General features: G+C 40.4%; 3 protein-coding genes and 1 pseudogene across 4 annotated transcripts; 3 read left to right on the top strand and 1 right to left on the bottom strand.

Annotated features, from left to right (window-relative positions):
• Positions 1 to 1,354, top strand: part of LOC141430927 (trypsin-7-like) — a 12,008-nt pseudogene extending 10,654 nt beyond the window's left edge.
• A 699-nt stretch (positions 1,355 to 2,053) lies between these two features.
• On the top strand, positions 2,054 to 4,555 carry LOC141430928 (DNA repair and recombination protein RAD54-like). The gene is given in 3 exon segments (XM_074091817.1): positions 2,054 to 2,926; positions 2,928 to 3,034; positions 3,036 to 4,555. Coding segments are annotated over 3 exon segments (831 nt in total). The 5' UTR covers positions 2,054 to 2,392; the 3' UTR covers positions 3,226 to 4,555.
• A 1,774-nt stretch (positions 4,556 to 6,329) lies between these two features.
• Positions 6,330 to 13,890, top strand: LOC141430926 (trypsin-7-like). Of its 2 annotated transcripts, none has more exons than XM_074091816.1 (8): positions 6,330 to 6,400; positions 7,839 to 7,893; positions 8,514 to 8,670; positions 9,250 to 9,416; positions 10,510 to 10,617; positions 11,804 to 11,952; positions 12,533 to 12,641; positions 13,546 to 13,890. In XM_074091816.1, exons 1-8 carry the CDS (start codon positions 6,350 to 6,352, stop codon positions 13,668 to 13,670), a joined length of 921 nt encoding a protein of 306 aa, XP_073947917.1. In that variant the 5' UTR covers positions 6,330 to 6,349; the 3' UTR covers positions 13,671 to 13,890. The 2 variants fall into 2 exon arrangements, with proteins under 2 accessions (XP_073947917.1, XP_073947915.1); XM_074091814.1 differs by having other exon boundaries at positions 8,511 to 8,670.
• On the bottom strand, positions 13,862 to 19,770 carry LOC141430925 (hsp70-binding protein 1). The gene is made up of 6 exons (XM_074091813.1): positions 19,131 to 19,770; positions 18,540 to 18,620; positions 17,720 to 17,912; positions 16,718 to 16,936; positions 15,912 to 16,067; positions 13,862 to 15,680 (listed from the first exon to the last, which is right to left on the bottom strand). Exons 1-6 carry the CDS (start codon positions 19,245 to 19,247, stop codon positions 15,376 to 15,378), a joined length of 1,071 nt encoding a protein of 356 aa, XP_073947914.1. The 5' UTR covers positions 19,248 to 19,770; the 3' UTR covers positions 13,862 to 15,375.
• Between the last annotated feature and the right edge of the window lie 1,316 nt (positions 19,771 to 21,086).

The following is a 21,086-nucleotide window of genomic DNA, read 5'->3' as shown; positions in this document are numbered from 1 at the left end:
AAATCGATCTACCGTTTGAGAACTACGATATACAGACGTCTGTCTAAAGGTAGGCGTCCACTTATCCGCATCGTACGCTTCGGACGTATCGGATTTGTTGCTTTGTATAGAAATGTGCGATGCTTACGATGCGGACAGGTGGACGCACTTATGAGTTTCTATACAAGAACACTACGATCCGTTGCGTGCGATGCGTCCGATGCGTACGATACCGACAAGTGGACGTTTACCTTTATAGCACTCTCTTTTACGACGGTGGTTAAAAAGATGTTGTTAAGTTTGACGCCAAAGCTGTCTGGGGCCGATGAACAAAAAATTGCTGCCCTGGCTTCCCATGTAGAACTAAATAAACACATTGACGTGAGCCATCACTGATTTTTTTTACAGCGTACGTCCGCCCCGGCCACTACCCGATTGGTTCTATGAAGTCAGCGGCATCAACTTTGACTGGTCCAGCGACGACCTGGAGTCATTCAAGCCCATACAACTGCCTATCGACGTTAAAGTCTAATCCAAAATGCGAGTTCTTTGCGAAAGGCAACATTATACAGTGCTACAAAGTTCAACTAATCAAGAAATAAAACCAGCTAGGTTTCCAGTGTCGCATAAATGTATAAATAACAGTCTATGTCAATTCTACTGCTTATCTTCAATGCATATATAAAACAGTTGACAAGATTGTGCAAAAATAAAATGCAAAAATTAATAAAAAAAACTTTATTTTACAATACTATTTCCTTCTTCATTTACACATTTATCACCCATTTTAATGTAAGACTTGTTTTCATAGGTACCATCAGCCAAATATGTGGTCTAACACCCTAAAGTTGATAATCGTTTGCATGTCATAAAACAATAATGCCAATAGACGTGTCTGTCAAATTCAAGGTTCGACTTTAGCGACATATTCGTGCTATACCGCTACACCACCACTGGACAGGGTACAGACACGAATTTCTCCTATGCACCACATATCTCAGCTTGTTTGTTTCTTGTTAGTTCCAATGGACTGCTGAAAGTTTCTCGATGAGGGCTACAGCATAGATGTCGCTAGTATCGCTGCTTAAGTGACTAAATATAAGAAACAAACAGCCATATGTGGTGCATAGAAATTCGTGTCTGTACCCCTGTCCAGTGGTGGTGTAGTGGTATAGCACGTGGCACGGAATGCCGAGGACCTGGGTTCGATTCCCAGCGCTGGTCTATTTTTCTGGTTTTTCTGTACATCTTTGTTTCAGTTTGTATTTTCGATATGTGAATGTGTTTTTCATGAATCAATGGAAACTCATTTACCTCTCCTCGCTCCGTACAGCTGATTCCACCAGAGCGGTGCTGTGCGAGGGTAGGGAAGGTACTTAAATAAAGCGTTTCTATTAGTTTAGAAAAACACATTCCTCGCAACACATTCTCGTACACCTCTAGTGGAAACACAGCTTTATCCGCTTATATAACTAGTATAGTTCCAGTGAATGCTCAGCCTTAGGGTAAGCTTTCACAAAAGCGGATTGCAATCTGACCGATCACAGTTGCCACCTTGTGCCGTACTGAAAACAAGCCCAGTGTGGGTAACAGCCAAGGGGCAATGCGGAAAGACAGAATAAAACTGAAAGTAGCTGTTGCTACACTGAAAATGCTTAAATATTGTCTGGAGGCGTGCTCTGAATAATTAGGGCTCTATCTAATGGATGTAAAGGAAAAATGTTAGTATGTAAACACAATCTTTATTGCTCTTTTGACTCTATACAGCGTAAAGTAATATAAATATGCGAAACCACTTGTAGTAGATTACCAGACAATTTACAATTATAGTTTCAGCTCAGCCGCAAGCGGGTGTGATGCAGAAGGCGGTTCTTATATGCTAGTTTGACAATTTATTTAAGCCTAATGGTGTTAGTCCCTAAGGAAATCAAAACTTGCCGTCAATTCAATTTTTAACTACTGAATTTAAATCATAACTTCCCTAATAATATTCATATGTTTTACAGACCTGGCAGAAGCCCTCTCTGTGACACCGGTGAGTGCAAACGCGATGCTCTGGGCGTCGTCTCTGAGCCTTAGCTGGCCGCACGGGTCCCACAGGATGCAGAACAGTCTTCTGGTCTCAGCAACGGAAGAAAAGACGTGGCAAAAGCTAGTTGCAGAAGGCACAGACAAGGCAATAATACTACAGAAAATTGGCTAGTTCTCAGAACACAGAAATAAATATCTAGCCCGGAAATTAGAGTTTATCTAAACCTTAAGCTCCCAAATGGAGATGCAAAAAGACAAGGTCTAAACCCAAATAATGAGCATCATTATGCCACAAAATAATTTATTGTAGTAAATAAACTAAAGATGAAAATGTGTGCAAAATTTAGGATAAATTAAACTTACATCTATAGTCAACAAGTGTATGATACGAAGAACAAGCAGTCTGCTAACAAAATACTTGCCGGTCAAGTTTGAACAGGTCATTTGTGTGAAAATGACGCCACTTCAGACTCAGATTTACAAGAACTTCATCAACTCTGATGCAATTCGAAATAAATTTGCCGGCACAGGAGAAAAGAATACACTTAGTGCCCTCTCCAGCATCACGTCATTGAAAAAACTCTGCAATCACCCCGACTTGATCTATGATAAGATCATAGAAAGATCAGAAGGATTTGAAAAAGCGAAGGACTTGTTGCCTAGCAACTATGATATCAAAGATGTTAAGCCTGAATACTCAGGTAAACTTATGATTCTAGATTGCATTTTAGCTAACCTAAAAACAAATACAGATGACAAGATAGTCCTTGTATCCAACTACACTCAAACGTTAGATTTGTTTGAGAAACTGTGCAGAAAACGGTGCTATCAATACGTAAGACTGGATGGCTCTATGACAATCAAAAAACGAGCTAAAGTTGTAGAAAGTTTCAATAACAAGGACTCGAAAGAATGGATGGATATTCATGCTCAGTTCTAAAGCAGGTGGTTGTGGATTGAATCTCATTGGTGCCAATAGGTTGATAATGTTCGACCCTGACTGGAATCCAGCAAACGACGACCAAGCAGAAGAAACCCTGCTACATTTACAGGCTCCTAGCAACAGGAACAATTGAAGAAAAAATATTCCAACGGCAAGCACACAAAAAGGCACTAAGTGACACGGTTGTGGACCAAAACGAGGAGGCCTTGCGCCATTTCACTTCTGATAATAGGAAGTCCCAACCCTTAAATTATGTAACAATGTTGTTTTAGTGAAATAAACATTTTTTCATTTTTCATTTTCATTTTCATTTTTTTCATATCGTGTAGGAAGTCGCCGGCAAAAGAAACGCGTAGTACTTTAACGTCTTTAGCGTTTCAGCGAAACAGGGTTTCAGAGTTGGTATGATTAATTACGTATGTAGGTTGATTTTTGAATTCCAAAATGTGCACCATCTGTCTAAAACAACGTCTTACTGTATTTATATTTCCATGAAATCCTCCAAAAAATCAATCAAAACACGAAAAAAAGGATCGCAGAAAGAAAATGTATGTTAATTGTTACCCCAAATTTAACGCGAGCGAAGCCGCGGGCAAAAGCTAGTTTAATTATAAATGTCACAGACGCTAATCAATGATAATGAAACAATAATCTGAGCTTAAAGCAAACCATATTATTATCAAAACGACTTATAGTTTTACTTATCTTAACATACCTATAACCTAAGTAGGTTAAAATAGAGATTTCGATGCGGATGTATGTTTGTTTGTTTCTGATTGTAAATGTTTCCATCAAATGTCGAAAATTACATTTAAATCAACTCTATGAGTGTTTGGACCGTTTGAGTCAAATGTACCATCAGCCAAATATGTGGTCTACCACCCTAAAGCTGATAATCGTTTGCATGTCATAAAACAATAATGCCAATAGACGTGTCTGTCAACTTGAAAGTTCGAAGCGACATATTCATTTGATAGGAATTTGTTGAAAAATTGGTAGACCACTTATTTGGCTGATGGTACCTACATCGGTACCCATGGTTTGCCACAACGAAAGGATAGCTCCCAACATCTTTGATTAAACTAGACTCAAATTGTTTGTGCATTAGAATTCAATTTAAGAATTAGATTGCAAAAACTTGCAGGCTGGTAGTTAAAAGCTTGAAATACAGAGCGGTGGCGGCGCGGCGCGGCCGCGGAAGCGGTACCGGTTGTAATATTCGAGCTAACACGAAAGAGGGCACACAGAATACCCCGCGGCGCGTATTTCTGTCGCATCGATCAATGAGAGTAAAGTCTACTCCAGTAGACCCTAACTGACAGACTTAATTAGTCTGACTAAATAGATTTTTTAAGACACTATAGCCTTTAGTAATACTAAGGGGCTGTTTCACCACTTGTCGACTAACTTTAAGTTGTTTTGTACGAATAAACAAAGACGGCATTACTTTTATCTGACACTTTAAGCTAGTGGACAAGTGGTGAAACAGGCCCTAAATGTACTAATGTAATGTTAAAAATAAGGAGTGTAGTATTCGCCAACAAACTGTTTTGCAGTTTGGCGAAGTATTTGTCATAAATTTAATGTATTTCTTTTTGTTGAGATAAATAAGGTCAATGTGGGCAAGACCGTCTATAAGGCAAGTCCGTCAACACGTAATAACTTTTGAATTTGAAAGCGGTTCCTGCTTTAGCGTCCAGTATATAAAGCAGTTTGTCGCGCTTGTTCCCTCACTCTAAAACAGATGGCGCTGTGACAACGAACTTCAGAGCAATCCGCCTAAACAAGTAATTGCATGTATGGAACTCGAAATGATAGTGCGACGGTCTCTGCTAACAAAATTGTTAAAAATAGTTCGTGACAAGATTTTGCACCAGAAAGTAACTACATAAGTAATATAAGAACCAGTTATCTTTATTCTGTGTTTAATTTATCAGAAATTGGCTTACTTTTGTAATTATACGTACCATCATTTATCACAATAAAATTTCGTTAAGTTGGAAAGTCCGTCTACTATGTACAAGGCAAGTCCGTCATATCCCTTCCCTTGAATCAGAAGTTACCAACTGTTTTTACGATTTCAATATTATTACGATTTCATAAGGCATTTTGATCTTGAAACTAGTACGGAAATGTGTCCCTCACCCTCAGCACTATGCTGTGGCACTATGTCACCGAAAATATAAATTAAAAATACCTATCAAATAAATAAATAATCAAATAAATATTAGCCCCAAACTAAGCAAAGCTTGCACTATCAGTGCTAGGTGACCCTCTTTGATCTCAGTAAATTAAAAATGAAACTATTAAAATACATTTTAAAATTTCAATTGATCCTTTATTTGGGAAACCTTATAAATAAGTAAGTACTTATTATATATTTTTTTGCCAAAAAAGGTTTACCACCCCATTTACGTAATATATGCCGGACTTGCCTTTGAAAAAGAAAAATTGTGTTTATTCCGAATCTAAACCTTATGTTAACACGTTTAAAGTACACTTTTCATTGTCTTGTTTCATTTTTTTTAAGGATTCGAATACTTACATATAAGCACCCATAGTATGGCCGATATCATTACTAGACGGACTTACCTTAAACTACACGGGAAGTCCGTCTACTCGCCGAATTTTAGAAAATACTATTTTTTTGCTTGATTTGTGAATAAAATGATCTGTCTCTATAGCTTAACTATTATTTATGAAATTCTTCATCGTATGCAAGTACAATTGTTAACGCAGGTGAATAATTAACGCAGCTAGATCACTCCGAGGTAAAAAAAAAATGAAGTATGCCGGTCTTGGCCACATTGACCTTAAAATAAAATAAAAAATAATAATAATTATAGATGTTTATTCAATTGTTTGTTTACAAGTTATAGGTACATAACAAATAATACAATCTAACTATTAAAAGGGAAAGCGACTCAGCTTATGGCTGCGCCTTGCAGAACGTCTCCTAGCTAACAGACGCTGTTTTTCAGTCGCCCCCTATTATTACTATATTATTCTAATAAACATAGTAGCTATGGTAGCCTAGTGGTTTGGCCTTGGGCTCTCAAGCAGAGGTCTGTAGGCTCGAGCCTAGGTTTTAGATTTTCCGAAACTTATGTGCGATATTCCACTTTGTTTTGTCACAATTTAATGCAAGCTGGGACATTAAATTATTAACATATTTTTAATATAATTTTAGAATTTTGATAATAACGCCATCTATTGAGGCGATCTGGCCTTTAAATACAAAGTTTCTCAAGGGTCTTCTAGAAGTATTTCTAATGGTAGCAATTACAAGCAAAGCCACGACGTCAACGAGTATGCGATAAATCGATAAGTAAGTATTAACTCGAGATTAAAACAAATCAGATTTCAAAGTACTTAGTTTCGCAATTAGAGGTGAAGATGGCGGCCGCGTACTTTGCGTGCATTTTACTTGTCTTAGGATTGGTCCATGTAAGTAATTAAAATTACTTAGGGCCTTAGAACGCCCCAATGAACGACAACTCGCCACTTGCATGGCGTACGGCATCGCAGCTCTTAAACAGATGAACCGATTTCAATCCGTTTTGTTACGTGAACAGGGTGTCCACTTTCTGGAAAGTGAGGGAAAAGTCAGGGAAGCTCAAGGTGGTCAGGAAAAATCAGGGAAATTTTCTAGAAATCCAATAAGTCAGGGAAAATTCGTGATTTCCCAAAACTTATTGTAGCTTGATATTTTGACTTCCATCGTTTCAAGTTCTGGGCAACGCATTAAAGTGTGACACCATAAAAACAGTCCACGAAAAAGTAAGCATGTTCGGTGTGCAGTGAATTCCCATCATCGTGTTATCTTAGTAGGTACAAGTAGGTACTAAGCCTTAGTATTTCGGGCAGTAAAAAAAAACGTAAGTATAACCTGCTTTGAAATGTACATGATTGGTCAGGGAAATTTAGAAATGTGGTCAGGGAAAGTCAGGGATTTTTTTAAGGATTTGTAGTGGACACCCTGGTGAAAGCGAGTTTCCTAGCGGTGGTTCTTAGCTAAGTGTCATTAAAAACGATTCAGTCGTTTCTGACATATTGAACTTGTAAATTACAAATCGCTTATTATGGCTGGGCCCAATTGCATAAGAAATTACAAGCAAATAGTATTAGTGAATTTCAATACAAAATCGCTAATACTATTAGCTTGTAATTTGTTGCAATGAGGGCTATCGCGTATGAATTCGCCGCTAGAGGCGCTAGTGTAGCGTGAGGTCTCCGAAATGTCAAATCTCATAGTTTTTGGGTGAGCTAAGCGGGTTTAATTATAATTAGAATAATTTTGTGAATATTTTGCATTACCTGAAATTAATTATGGCAATCATGCGTTACGGGGCAATGAAGTGTTTGAGGCAGTTTTGTCTTTCGAAAACTTTTGTCCTCCCTTTTTTTCCGAACAAAACGGGACTACGCAAGACTGTTGTTGCTCGGTTTATTTATGGTACGGTTTTAAGATGTATTAAATATGATTTTAATCTAAACTTTGTTTTCACGCCCGTAATAACAGACTTTGAAAGCCACACTTAAAAACCTCGCGCAACAGTGGCGCCATCTAGTAAGACAAAAAACGATAGCCCTCATTGGGTCCGTTGTTCTAAAAAAAAATCCACTAGTTCACTGAGGTGACTTCATTTAGCAAATACAACACTATACCTACAATAAAGGGATAAAAAAACACACAAAAAGTTTATATATGTAGGTGATCTACAAAATTGATACAAAAAAGAAAGGGGGCGAGGCCCGCGAGGGAACAATCAACCAATCCGCCAAACACAATTAGAAAGCTCGGAAGATCTATCCGTAGGGGGCGCCTCCGTCGAATGTGTTATGTTGATGATCTTTGATTCTGAACATTGCTTTTATTTTTCAGGGTGATCCAATCCTAAGGAGCGATGGGCAAGCTTTCATCGAAGATATGCGAAATGGTAGGTATAAATAAATTAAATACTTATTAGTGACTGAGATTTCGGGATTTTACGTGTGTGAACAGGATGTACAAATACCGAAATAAAATTAACCTATGGATTATTCCAGAAATCCTGGAGCAAACAACACATCAAATTTCATTCGAATCCGTCCAACCGTTTTAGAGTGAAAGAGAAACAAACATACGCTAACAAACTTTCCTATTTATACACTATACAATGTGTATACAATTATCTGATGCGTCTGGTGGTTGAATTAGGTCACAGTACAAAAAAGGACATTATCAAATCAAATATATAACTGAAGAGTGACAGTTAGTAGAGTAAACATTGTTTTTTTGTAATCTTTTTGTATTTTTTAATTCAATTCCAAATTGTTTGTTTTCTTTTTATTTATTTTTCTGGGTTCGACTCCCAGCGCTAGTCTTATTTTCTGGTTTTTCTATGCATCTATATTGCAGTTTGTATTTCGATGAAAAAAAATGTTGCACCTACGATTCGGTTCGGACCAATAAGAATGAGTATACCATAAATAAGACGGCGGCAAAATTTTCTTCCGCCCCGGGCGGCTAATACCCACACTACGCCACTGTGTAATACTACTAGAATCCCCCTAGCAGGAGGCTCGCGCATCGTAGCCGGTTGGGAGGCGGAGGACGGTCAGATCCCCCACCAGATCAGCCTTCGGATGGTGAACGCTGTGGGCACAGTGTCCTCATGCGGCGGCTCCATCATACACCACGAGTGGGTCATCACCGCTGCGCATTGTGTGGCCAAGTGAGTAACGTAATCAATCAATCATAGTAGGTACATCGTGTCTTATGGGCGGTAAATAAGGAATTACGAACCAGAGTCTATAAGAAGCCCGAAGTCGAAGCATACAGAACATAGAATCTTCTTTTGAAACTCATTCACAAAAAATTCCCAATTTTAATCGACACAGAAGACATAGTAGGTTTAGGTTATGTTAATTTTACATCGGCCCGAAGGGCCAATACTACCCAAAAGTAGGAGCTCCGCGCGAGCGGAGCTCCGTCAACACTGTGTCTGTGTCAATTCTGATTGAAAAAAACACTACTGTGAAAATAAGCTTCAGTAAAAAACCAGAAGTCGATCCCTGATCCTAGTTTCGTGCAAGAACAAAAAGAGTTCGTTCGTACTTAACTGGTTTCGTATAAGAACAAAATAGTTTTCTTTCGCAACCGGTTTCGAAAAAGACCTAAAAAGTTTTCTTCCGCTACTGGTTACGAAGCTCTGGTTGCCTACGCGGCCGAAGGGGATAAAAGCGGTCGATACCTATGGGTAACTACCCCAGTACCTACCGTTTTTGACAAAGTCCTTCCCCCACTTATCAAGCCGGCAGTCCTTCGTGATCCGCCTCGGCCTGACCAACCTCACGCGGCCGGAGTACCTCGTGGAAACCACTAGGAAGTACATCCACCCGGAGTACGACGAGATCCGCGCGGGAGTGCAGACCGACGATATCGCGCTACTCGGGCTGGAGCAGAGCATCCCTTACGGAGGTGGGTTTGGGTCATGAAATGCTTTGTTGGTGACCAGTGTTTTAAAGCCTTGGGTATCTAGTTATACGAGCGTTTCAACCACAGATATAGATTACACAAAATAACGCAAACACCTCAACCTGTATGAAAACCAACCGTGTCACTTTTTTGTATCTACTGTGACGTCTCAAGAGCGAATTAGCGATGTGAATTCCCCGATGTCCGCGCAAAATCGATTCAAATGCGCCGCCCGCCCGCGCCGTGGGGCTCGAGTCAGTGACTAGTCATGAATAGTCATTGCAGTTAGCGGTCAGTCTTTGTATGGGGCCAACCCCGACGTTTGGTCGGGGTTCGGACACGCGAAGTAGATGCATTTGCGTAATCTAGTGTAATCTAATATCTGTGGTTTCAACCGCTATCAGTTTCCTGTTGCTTATACTGAAGAAATGAGTCGGGTAGAGTGGAAGGATTTCATAAAACGATATGGTGTGCAATGTACATGCAGTGCAGTTACAATTCAATAAAATTTCTTGCTCACGGTCTCCCATTTCTTCAAATTATGCGACAGGAAACTGTAGCGGTTGAAACGCTAGCAGAACTACCCGCTTGTCTTGCGAGTATATATCTTATTATTATAACAAATACTCGCGTATATGTTGCGAGATAAACTACACCGTGATTAACCTACCTTTATAATGAACTAAAACGTTCGGGGAAAAAGATCCTCGAGTGGCGGCCACGACACGAACCGGTAGATGCAATATGTGACGTTCTAAGGGGAGGCTTTTGTACAGCAGTGGACGTCTTCCGGCTGATGATGATGACGAATGAGCTTCTGATATTTCGACGAAACTACGGGTGACACTCTTACCCGGCCCGGATAATGCCGGGATGGAGGTACCGACCCTGTTTTTCGTGTACGTGTACACGCTCATAGAAGCTCACATCAGTTTCTATGGGCGTGTACACGAGAAGCAGGGTGGGTGTTTCCATGTCGGTATTGTCCAGGCCGGGAAAGAGTGTCACCTGAAACTACGTCGTGCATGCAACTGCATGCATAGTGATCAAGGGTAGTCTGAAAGTAATAATAATAATGCCTTCCACCCGTCCACAGAGTTCGTCCAGCCGTGCCGTCTGCAGAACAGCGGACAGAAAAACGTGGACTACACCGCCGTGGTGTTCACCGTCAGCGGCTTCGGCAGAACCGACGACCTGTGGAACGGTGAGTGGCAAAAACCAGCATCCCGTTTATTTAGCACAGGGGAGATTTATTAAGATGCGCATGCGCGCGATGGCATTATTAAGAGGTATTTATTATATGCATTATCGAATCTAGGGTTATTTTTCAGACCCTGACATGCCGTGACATGACCAATGCGATGAAGCAGAGTCGACTCTATAGAATTTTCGAATCGGTGTAGCCCAACTTCCTGTGGTGGGCAATACCATCCATGTCCACATTTGCATTTTAAAGTTGAATATTTCGCAAACAAATCACTGAATCGAAAAATCGTCTTAGCAAACCCCTAATGGTTTTATGAGACCTATCCAACGATACCCCACACTATAGGGTTGGATGAGAAAAAAAAATCATCCCCACTTTACGTCTATGGGAGGTAGCCTAAACAATTTTTTTGATTTATTTTCAATTGTACCATTTTGTCGGCATTGTTTACTTATATATCCGTGCAAAATTACAGCTTTCTAGCATTGATAGTCCCTGAGCAAAGCTGCGGACGGACAGACAGCCTGCTGACCCTAGGGTAAATAGATACAACCCTCAGGGTCCATAAGGTCTATTGCGTAACGTTTCTGACACTCGCAATCACAATCAAATGACAAGAAACGATAGGCCATACGGCCTTTGTTTTTACTCAAGGTCCACCCCAGTAATCCCCACACATATAAAATTTAAAACACCAAAACAATGAGGGCTATCGCGTATGAATTCGCCGCTAGAGGCGCTAGTGTAGCGTGAGGTCTCCGAAATGTCAAATCTCATAGTTTTTGGGTGAGCTACGCCGGTTTATTTATAATAAAATAAGAATAATTTTGTGAATATTTTGCATTAGGTACCTGAAATTAATTATGGCAATTATGCGTTACGGGGCAATTGAATGTCTGTGTTTTGAGACAGTTTTGTCTTTCGGAAACTTTTGTCCTCCCTTTTTTTCCGAACTACGCAACACTGTGGCTGCTCGATATTTTTATGGTACGGTTTTGAGGTGTATTAAATATGATTTTAATCTAAACTTTGTTTTCACGCCCGTAATAACAGACTTTGAAAGCCACACTTTAAAACCTCACGCAACAGTGGCGCCATCTAGAAAGACAAAAAACGATAGCCCTCATTAAACAAAAGCAAGGACTTTGGTTTCTTTCTTGGACTCGACTCCCACTGTTGCCAGGCGGCGCCGCCTCCGAGGTCCTCCGCTGGGTGCACCTCCGCGGCATCACGAACGAGGAGTGCCGCTGGTGGTACAACAACAGTCCCACCATCCAGGACCAGACCATCTGCGCGGAGTACTACAACGACACCGCACAGTCTTCTTGCCAGGTGGAGCATTGTGTCTTAAGGGCGGTAAATAAGGAATTACGAACGAGAGTCTATTAGAAGCCCGAAGTTGAAGACTGAGGGCTTTAATGAGTTGATGTTCGTAATTCTAGTACCGCCCGTGCGACATACAATGTTTTTCATCACATTTGCGAGTAAAATTGCATATTTGTAAAAGAAAAACGATTTTTTTTCAAAAATTGCCGATACCGCTGATTGCGCTTTTGGCAGCGCCAGCTCCCCGCCGCCCTCCCCCCCCCCCCTCCGCAGCATGTGCATGGCGTGCGTGTGCAGCGCGCGCACGGAGCAGCAGCACGCCATGCAGTAACAAACTCATTGACCGACCTTGGGCTTCATGACATGAAAATTAGTACGGGCAATGACTCATTTACCGACCACGGGTTTCATGACAAGCACATTAAGGTCGAGGGTTTTATTTGGGGGGTTGCAACCAAGGTAGCCTGCATGTTACGACACTGTTTACGAGCAAAGTGTGATGAAAAAGCTTGAAATTCGCTGGCAGGGATGGCGGAGGCGGTACCACTATCAGAAACCCTCACTAACCCACGTTTCCATCTGGCAGGGTGATAGCGGCGGCCCCCTGACCTTCGTGGACACAGACGGCCGCCCCACCATGGTGGGCATCGTCAGCTTCGGGTCTTCAGCTGGATGCAACAGCCCCTTCCCGTCTGGTAAGCACTGGCACTCACCATCATCATCATCCCAGCCTATATACGTCCCACTGCTGGGCACAGGCCTCCTCTCAGAACAAGAGGGCTTGGGCTATAGTTCCCACGCGGGCCCAGTGCGGATTGGGAACTTCAGTGCAGGTTTCCTTACAATGTTTTCCTTCACCGCAAAGCTTGTGGTAAATTTCAAATGTAATTCCGCACATGAATTTGGAAAAACTCAAAGGTGCGAGCCGGGGTTTGAACCCACGACCCTCTGTTTGAGAGGCGATAGGTCAAACCGCACTGGCACTACGAAGTTCAAAATTCGTGCCGTACCGCTCACGCTAATAGAACTTAAAAGGGGGAAGAGAGGGACGGTACGACACGAACTTCAAATTGGATGATTGTGTGACAAAGTCAATAGAATATTGTTTTTAAACCCCGACACAATAACCTAACCAACATAAAAAAAGTGTCTTTGTTCACCCGCGAAACCCCATTTTAACCCCACCACCCATTTTTTTGGTCGCGAGTAAGCAAAGAAATTCTTTTAGTTCATTGATATGGACCTCCGCAAAGTAATGCCTGATTCAATTAATCATTTATAACAAAGTTTCAAAACCCACGACATTGTCATTTCAAGGTATATTATCGCAAAAATTTCGGAACTGATTCTAATGAATCATCGCAAAGAAATTCGCTTTCACGTAAAAACAGCACCGAAATCGATCTACCGTTTGAAAGCTACGATATTACAAACGTCTGTCTTATAGTACTCTCTTTTTACGACGGTGGTTAAAAAGAGGAGATTAAAGTTTGACGCCAAAGCTGTCTGGGGCCGATGAACAAAAAAATCGCTGCCCTGGCTTCCCATGTAGAACTAAATAAACACATTGACGTGAGCCGTCACTAATTTTTTTTACAGCGTACGTCCGCCCCGGCCACTACCACGATTGGTTCTATGAAGTCAGCGGCATCAACTTTGACTGGTCCAGCGACGACCTGGAGTCATTCAAGCCCATACAACTGCCTATCGACGTTAAAGTCTAATCCAAAATGCGAGTTCTTTGCGAAAGGCAACATTATACAGTGCTACAAAGTTAAACTAATCAAGAAATAAAACCCGCTACGTTTTCAGTGTCGCATAAATGTATAAATAACAGTCTATCTCAATTCTACTGCTTATCTTCAATGCATATATAAAACAGTTGACAAGAACGTGCAAAAATAAAATGCAAAAATTAATAAAAAAAAACTTTATTTTACAATACTATTTCCTTCTTCATTTGCACATTAATCACCCATTTTAATGTAAGACTTGTTTTCATAGGTACCATATGTGGTCTACCCTGAAGTTGATAATCGTTTGCATGTCATAAAACAATAATGCCAATAGACGTGTCTGTCAAATTCAAGGTTCGACTTTAGCGACATATTCGTGCTATACCGCTACACCACCACTGGACAGGGTACAGACACGAATTTCTCCTATGCACCACATATCTCAGCTTGTTTGTTTCTTATTTAGTCACTTAAGCAGCGACACTAGCGGTGAGCGGTTAGTTCCAATGGACTGCTGAAAGTTTCTCGATGAGGGCTACAGCATAGATGTCACTAGTGTCGCTGCTTAAGTGACTAAATAAGAAACAGACAACCATATGTGGTGCATAGGAGAAATTCGTGTCTGTACTCCTGTCTAGTGGTGCTGTAGCGGTATAGCACGTGGCACGCCGAGGACCTGGGTTCGATTCTCAGCGCTGGTCTATTTTTCTGGTTTTTCTGTACATCTTTGTTTCAGTTTGTTTTTTCGATATGTGAATGTGTTTTTCATGAATCAATGGAAACTCATTTACCTCTCCTCGCTCCGTACAGCTGATTCCACCAGAGCGGTGCTATGCGAGGATAGGTAAGGTACTTAAATAAAGAGTTTCTATTCGTTTAGAAAAACACAGGTGGAAACACAGCTTTATCCGCTTATATAACTAGTATAGTTCCAGTGAATGCTCAGCCTCAGGGTAAGCTTTCACAAAAGCGGATTGCAATCTGACCGATCACAGTTGAAATCCCCACATAAGACATAGATTTTTATACACGTCTCTCTGAAAACGACATGGGTAGTTCCCACGCGGGCACAGTGTGGATTGGTAGCTTCACACACTGCTCACTCTCACATCTCCTTTAGTGCCCTTTTACGACACCCACGGGAAGAGATGGGTCCGTCCTTTCTTACAACGGACACGGCACGGTCGGAAATTATTTTCTATCTCGAATATTTAAGATAATTTTCCTCCATAGACAACGAAGTAAGGATTTTACATTTTTTTTATTAAAGTTACTATACTATACATAGATGGCGCCATAAGCCAAGTATAGTCCAGGAAATATGAATTGACCACCTGTAATCTTCGCCAAGATCTTTAAGTCAATATGGAAAAAGTGACCCAATTTTTGAAGCGAATAGTAAGTTAGCAATTCATATTTCCTGACTTATACAAGCGATTAAGATTTCAGGTTCCTTGGTACGATTGCCCGTTCTCCCGCTGGCAGAACTGGCGCGGCGAACCGAAAATATTTGCTAAATATAAACAATATAATAATATGATTGTGCATGTTTTCACCCCACTTCACATCTTGCACGTTTCACCCCACTGAGGCCCACTCCACTTTTTATTCTGCACGATTTTACCCCGCTCCAATTCTTAAGGAACCAATATTATATTACCTTACAATATTAAATAAGAAATAGTATGATTTCTTATCTGTCTGCCTCTTCAACATTATTGACCTCATCTGGTCTATTCAAAAACACTTTGCACAATATCTCCTGGCAGTAATCAATTTCTTCTCTGAACCTGTCTTCCTTCAAGTCGGGGTGCTTCAGGTGCTTCTCCAAGGTCCCTCGGAGGCCTAAGGTGGGGTCCCGGCACTGTGCTAGCACCCTTTGGTCTAGATCAGCTACTAAGGTGACCATGGTCCCGAGAAGATGTTCCGAGGTCTGGTCGCGGCCATTTTGTATTTGCTCGCCGAGCGTCCTTATTAGGTTCAGTTGGACGAACTTTTCTGGAAAATAAAATAGTCACAATTTGTAACATAACATAACATGTAATCCTTACTTATATTAATATGCAAAAATCGCTGAAACCGACTGGACAAGCATTGCCAAAGGTATTTGATAAACTCTGTAAGCTTTGTAAGAAGAGACAAGGAAAAATTGGCTTATTATTATCATTTACTATAGGAGAAGAACTTGGTATTCGCTGTGGGGTATTAGCGACAAACGCCTACCCTTACCTCTGGCTTCGGACGCGTGGTCGCACAGGTGCCGCACGAGGAACGCGGCCTTGGTGCGCGCGCGCGGGTCGGCGCACGCGCACAGCGCCGCCAGTGACGCGCAGCCGCCCTGCGAGACCAGCTCCGTGATGGCGGGGGGGTATTCCCGACAAGCGCCTGTCAACAGTCAATATTAAATGAGCCATAAATGTCACAGGAATACTCAAGGGGAATCTCAAGGAGAAGAATAGAATAGAAGACATTTATTCACATTCACAAAGACACACAAATACAACAAAACTAAAAAACAACAACAGCAAACACAAAAAAAAAAGAAATACAAAAATTAAAATATATGATTTTGTATGTCCCTGCAAAAGTGAAACGGCCGCTGACTCAGCATAATGCTAGACGCGATAGACGCCTGCAGCGCTGATATTTTGTCTGAACCGTCTGTGACTCAAGGAATTCTCAACGCTGATTTCATGGCCAAGAAATTTGGCACTGTTGTTTATAATGCAATATCAATAAATATTACGATTTAGTTTTGGGAAATTTCCACGGGCATTCTTGTTTGTTGTTCCTTGTTATATCTGTGAAATGTGGGTAGACCAGTGACACTGACCTATTGGTCTACCTCCTGTTGGAGGTAGAAGGAAAAAACCAGTCTGCTATCTGCTTTCTGCTCAGCTTTTGTGCTCAAGATCTAATTATAGTAAGTTATAATATTCCTGAATGCTAAAAACAGCTGAACGGATTTGATTGAAATTTGGTATGAATACATAGATAACTTTTTTAATTTTATCTAGGATCAGGATAAAACTTACAAGATATAGCGTAAATGCACTTGACAAGCGCCTCCCCCCGCTCCGTCTGCACCAGATTGAGCAGCACGTTAAGCAGACCGCTTTCCAGCGCCCGCGCTTGGCAGAACGGGTTGTTCTGGCACAACTCTGCCAGGACGAAGCTGGCTTTGGCACGGACATCCTCGTTCTCGCTGCCGTAGCAAACCGGGAAGATTGCGAAGCCACCAAGTTTGTAAAAATCTGGAAAGAAGAGTTTTGTATTGCGTCATAATCATTTTCACCACTTCTTGCCATCAGACGGTACGAGTGTAAGGCTCCGTTTCCACTAGATATGTGCGATGATGGGTTGCGAGAAATGTGTTTTTCATGAACCAATAGAAACACTGCATTTACCTCGCCACGCTCCGCTTTACTGTTTCCACCAGAGATGTGCTGTGCAAGGATAGGTAAATGAAGCGTATTGGTTCATGAAAAACACATTCCTTGCAACATATCCTAGCACATCTCAGGTGGAAACGCGGCCTAATACGAGAGTAGAAAGATGGGGAATGCGATCGCGAACAACAGCATGTTAGAGTCTAACGGTTAGACAATACGGCTTCAGTCATCAAAAAACTTACAATAAAACTAATTATAATAATAAAGCCCTTCTATTCTGAATTTTCTACAACTTCAGCAGTACATGTTTAAATGTTCTATTCTATATTATGTCTCTGGATTCAGCATGCCTCTTGGCAGCTCCAGGTCTTTCCATTGAGCTCTATCTTCTGCTACCCTAGTCCAGTAAGGTCCCAGTGTTAGGCGGATGTCGTCTCTCTATCTTGTTTTTGGGCGCCCCTTTCTTCTAAAGTCCTCTCTTGGGTACCATAAGGTTACTTGTTTGCTCCATTTGTCCCTTCTGCCGCGCAGCATATGACCCATTCAACCCCATTTCAAATGATTTATGCGAAAAATTATATCTATGGCTTTAGTTATAACAAAACTAATTAGCAACTGAAAATCCAGTAAATCCATAAAAATTACCATTAGCAATGTCCATGTCATCAATAAAGTCCATGAGAGTGGTGAACGCATTACTGACATCCTCTGGCAGGGGCTCCCCGAGTTGTATACCATGGATCTTCTCAGCATCAGACAGGATCTTGATGGAGTCCTGTAGCACCTGAGCCACATCCACTGTCAAACTCCTTAAGGCTTCTTCGAGGAATTTGCGGCGCTGGATAATGGAAACATGATTAGAACAAATTAGAAAATTGAATGATGCCACCCAAATAAAAAAATGGAAACCTCTTCTTTTTCGAAATTAATTAAGTCCATCCATTAGGACAATTCCAGGGTAGGCATGTTACTAGCAGTTAGCTGTATTCTGCCTTTAAAGTATTAGTTCAAACCTATCCTGCAGGAACTATGCAGTTATCTTCCCATGGTCTTAAACTTTTTTCATAACAAATTTCAGTTCAGTAGTTTAAGCATAAAGAGGTATGGTTTATGCCTATCCAATTTATAAGAAGTGTAAACAAACTGATTTCATCAAAATCCTTGTATAAACACACTGGATCGAGTCAATAATACATTTATCTATAATTTGTGTCTTTTAACTAGACTTCTAATCACTTTTTTCATCAAAATTCACTCAATTTAAATATTTCAATATAACTTTAACTTTAGTATTGTATAGAACTACAATCAGTGGAACTACATGAAAAAAAGTAATTCAAATTAAGTGGGCACTTTGTATGAGAATATCAAGCAATATGTTATAGTCAATATAAAAATTAAATGGCGTAAGTATTAACTGAAATGCATCTTAAAAAACATTTTTTCTACAAAAAATGCTCCATACCTCCTCATCCATGGGTCCCAGCTCCGAGGGACCAGGAGCATCTTCAGCCTTCGTTGCTTCCATGGCAAACCTAAGGAGGCCCTGAAAGATAAGTACAGTACAAATATAAAATAAATGCACTAAATAAAAAAAATATGGCAGACCAGAGAATGGGATTCAGCAACTCGGGTTGAGGTGGATCGGGTCATATCATAAAAAACTGAAAATAAACAAATCAACTTCCAAACTTTGAGGCTAAAAATATGGGATGACTGGAGTACTAGTTTTCATTTCCAGGTTTTTTTTATGTATAGTCTCATTTATTTATACCAAACAACTAAATAAATCTATTCAAAGGCAAATTAATAATAAAAATAACTATTGAAATAAAGATGAAGACAAAACAAGTATAAAAGTACTACATAATTAAGATATTTAAAAGCGATTCAAAATGTATGAGTACCTAACTACTTTAATAATGCAACTGTATGCGAGAGGTTCATTTAAAGCATATTACAAAAAATACAGTGGCTAAGCTGACGATTACTAGTTCTGAATAATGCGTAATTAAATACTTACTTGAAGTAATTAATAAACTCAATTAAATGGTACCTGCAAATTCCGAGGCTGACGCGGCTGCTCTGGCAAAGGCTGAGGGTCCTGACTTCTGCTAGGGAACGTAAGGGCTCCCGCAATAGCATTATTTTGCCCTGGATTATTTGCAGACATGTTTTGAATGGAAATTATATGAGAAATATGGAAGGACAGGACAGTTGCTACACTGGGCGAATAATCACAACTGGAGTACAAATGTATTTGGAGGTTAATATTGATGTGAATGATTCATAAAAGTTGATGTAAGTCTTGGAAATTGTTGGATTCTCTGGAGTTCTAGAACACGCACGAACGAAACACCGTGCGTGCTTGTTTTTTTGAGCTGTCAATGTCAAACCGACATTTTAATTTTATAAATTGAGTCCAAGTTGTAATGGACGACGGAAAAAACTTGCTGTATGCTTATTTTTAGTTTATTAAATTAACAAATATTTTTAAGTAACAATATTTTTATTTCATGAAATATCGTCACATCAATTTATAAACTGTACTTAATATTTATGTGCTATGAAGTAGAAATCGGACACATGGACACAAATTAATTACCCGTCAAACTGACTGAATTGAGGTGTATTTTAGACACTTTTCAATAAACACACGTCTGATAATGAGGATGTATGTCACACAAGCGCGAGATATTTTAAGAAAAACCGAAAGCCTCTTTGATCATCCATACGTTCATTTAACTACATTGTCAGCTGGCTGGTTGGCCTGGTTGTACCATGGGTTGTACAGTGGGCGGAGGCGGCTGCAGCAGGGCTACTACGAAACTCGAAACTCGAAGTTCATATCGTACCGTCCCTCTCGCTCTCGTATTAAACCGTATAAGTGTCAGAGGAACAGCACGACACGAACTTCGAGTTTCGTAGTAGCCCTGCAGGACTACAACGAAACTCATAGCTCGTATTTTACTGCAGGGCTACTACGAAACTCGAAACTCGAAGTTCGTGTCGTGCGGTCCTTCTGACACTTATACTATTTAATACGAGAGCGAGAGGGACGGTACGATACGAACTTCGAGTTTCGTAGTAGCCCTGCTGTTCCCTCTCGCTCTCGTATTAAACAGTATGTGTCAAAGGAACCGCACGACACGAACAGAGTTTAGAGTTTCGTAGTAGCCCTACTCATTTACAACACGCATAAATAATGTTACCATTAAAAAATTTGGAAAATCCTAACAAAAAACTAAAATATCTAGGAATTTAGATGAAAGTATCTATTGTAGTTGCTAAAATATCCAAAACGAGCTGACTGCAAAAAAAAATATTGTTTCTTATTGCACCATCCACGCTAACGCCATAGTAGGGGGTCGCAAGACATTTTAATCATTTTATATATAAAATAACTTACCTGCTCCATGATGGGATGGATGGCGTCAATTCGCGCTATTTCAGCAACACTATATATACCTACCTACAATACACTACATTAAGTAATATGTATCATAGAACATTAAATATATTTTTTCAATCAAGGATTATTTTAACATTTAAAATCTTTGAGTATTTATCTAGATAAAATAAAAAATATTTTTAAAATATATGCGTGGCCTCGAATTTTGCTGCCATGTAAAAAGTGTTAACTCTTCCCTCACTACCTATCGCAGCTACCATCTACCTGCCATTGGCAAAGGTCTCGTTACGAAGCCATAAACTCCAAAAAAAAACTACCTGGGGCAACCTACTGTTTGGCATTATACCTACAGCCATCGACATTCGTCATGTTTGGAAAGTCATCGTATTTCCAACTGTCATATTTGGTAAAGGTCTCTACCCATTTCACCATATCATATCATGACCGTAATAGTATCTTGTCAAGCAAAAATATATTCTTTGTATCGAGAAGTGTGAGATTATGCCCACTAGCAAGTTTCGTAACCAACCGTCGCCATCTCGTGTCATGTATGCATTTGACATTCCGTTCCTCACACGTTCCTATTACGGTCATGGCATG

Source organism: Choristoneura fumiferana, chromosome 9 (genome assembly GCF_025370935.1).
Source record: "Choristoneura fumiferana chromosome 9, NRCan_CFum_1, whole genome shotgun sequence".
NCBI lineage: Eukaryota > Metazoa > Arthropoda > Insecta > Lepidoptera > Tortricidae > Choristoneura > Choristoneura fumiferana.
The sequence above is the reverse complement of the archived record's forward strand: the minus strand, read 5'-3'. Positions and strand labels throughout refer to the sequence as shown.

Excerpts from the sequence above, each read along its gene's own strand:
- LOC141430925 (XM_074091813.1), bottom strand. The coding sequence starts at position 19,247 with ATGTCTGCAAATAATCCAGGGCAAAATAATGCTATTGCGGGAGCCCTT. Across the intron at positions 17,913-18,539 it reads TGGGACCCATGGATGAGGAG|CGCCGCAAATTCCTCGAAGA; the intron begins GTATGGAGCATT and ends TCCATTATCCAG. Across the intron at positions 15,681-15,911 it reads CCACGCGTCCGAAGCCAGAG|AAAAGTTCGTCCAACTGAAC; the intron begins GTAAGGGTAGGC and ends TTTATTTTCCAG.
- LOC141430926 (XM_074091814.1), top strand. The coding sequence starts at position 6,350 with ATGGCGGCCGCGTACTTTGCGTGCATTTTACTTGTCTTAGGATTGGTC. Across the intron at positions 10,618-11,803 it reads AACCGACGACCTGTGGAACG|GCGGCGCCGCCTCCGAGGTC; the intron begins GTGAGTGGCAAA and ends CACTGTTGCCAG. Across the intron at positions 12,642-13,545 it reads CAACAGCCCCTTCCCGTCTG|CGTACGTCCGCCCCGGCCAC; the intron begins GTAAGCACTGGC and ends TTTTTTTTACAG.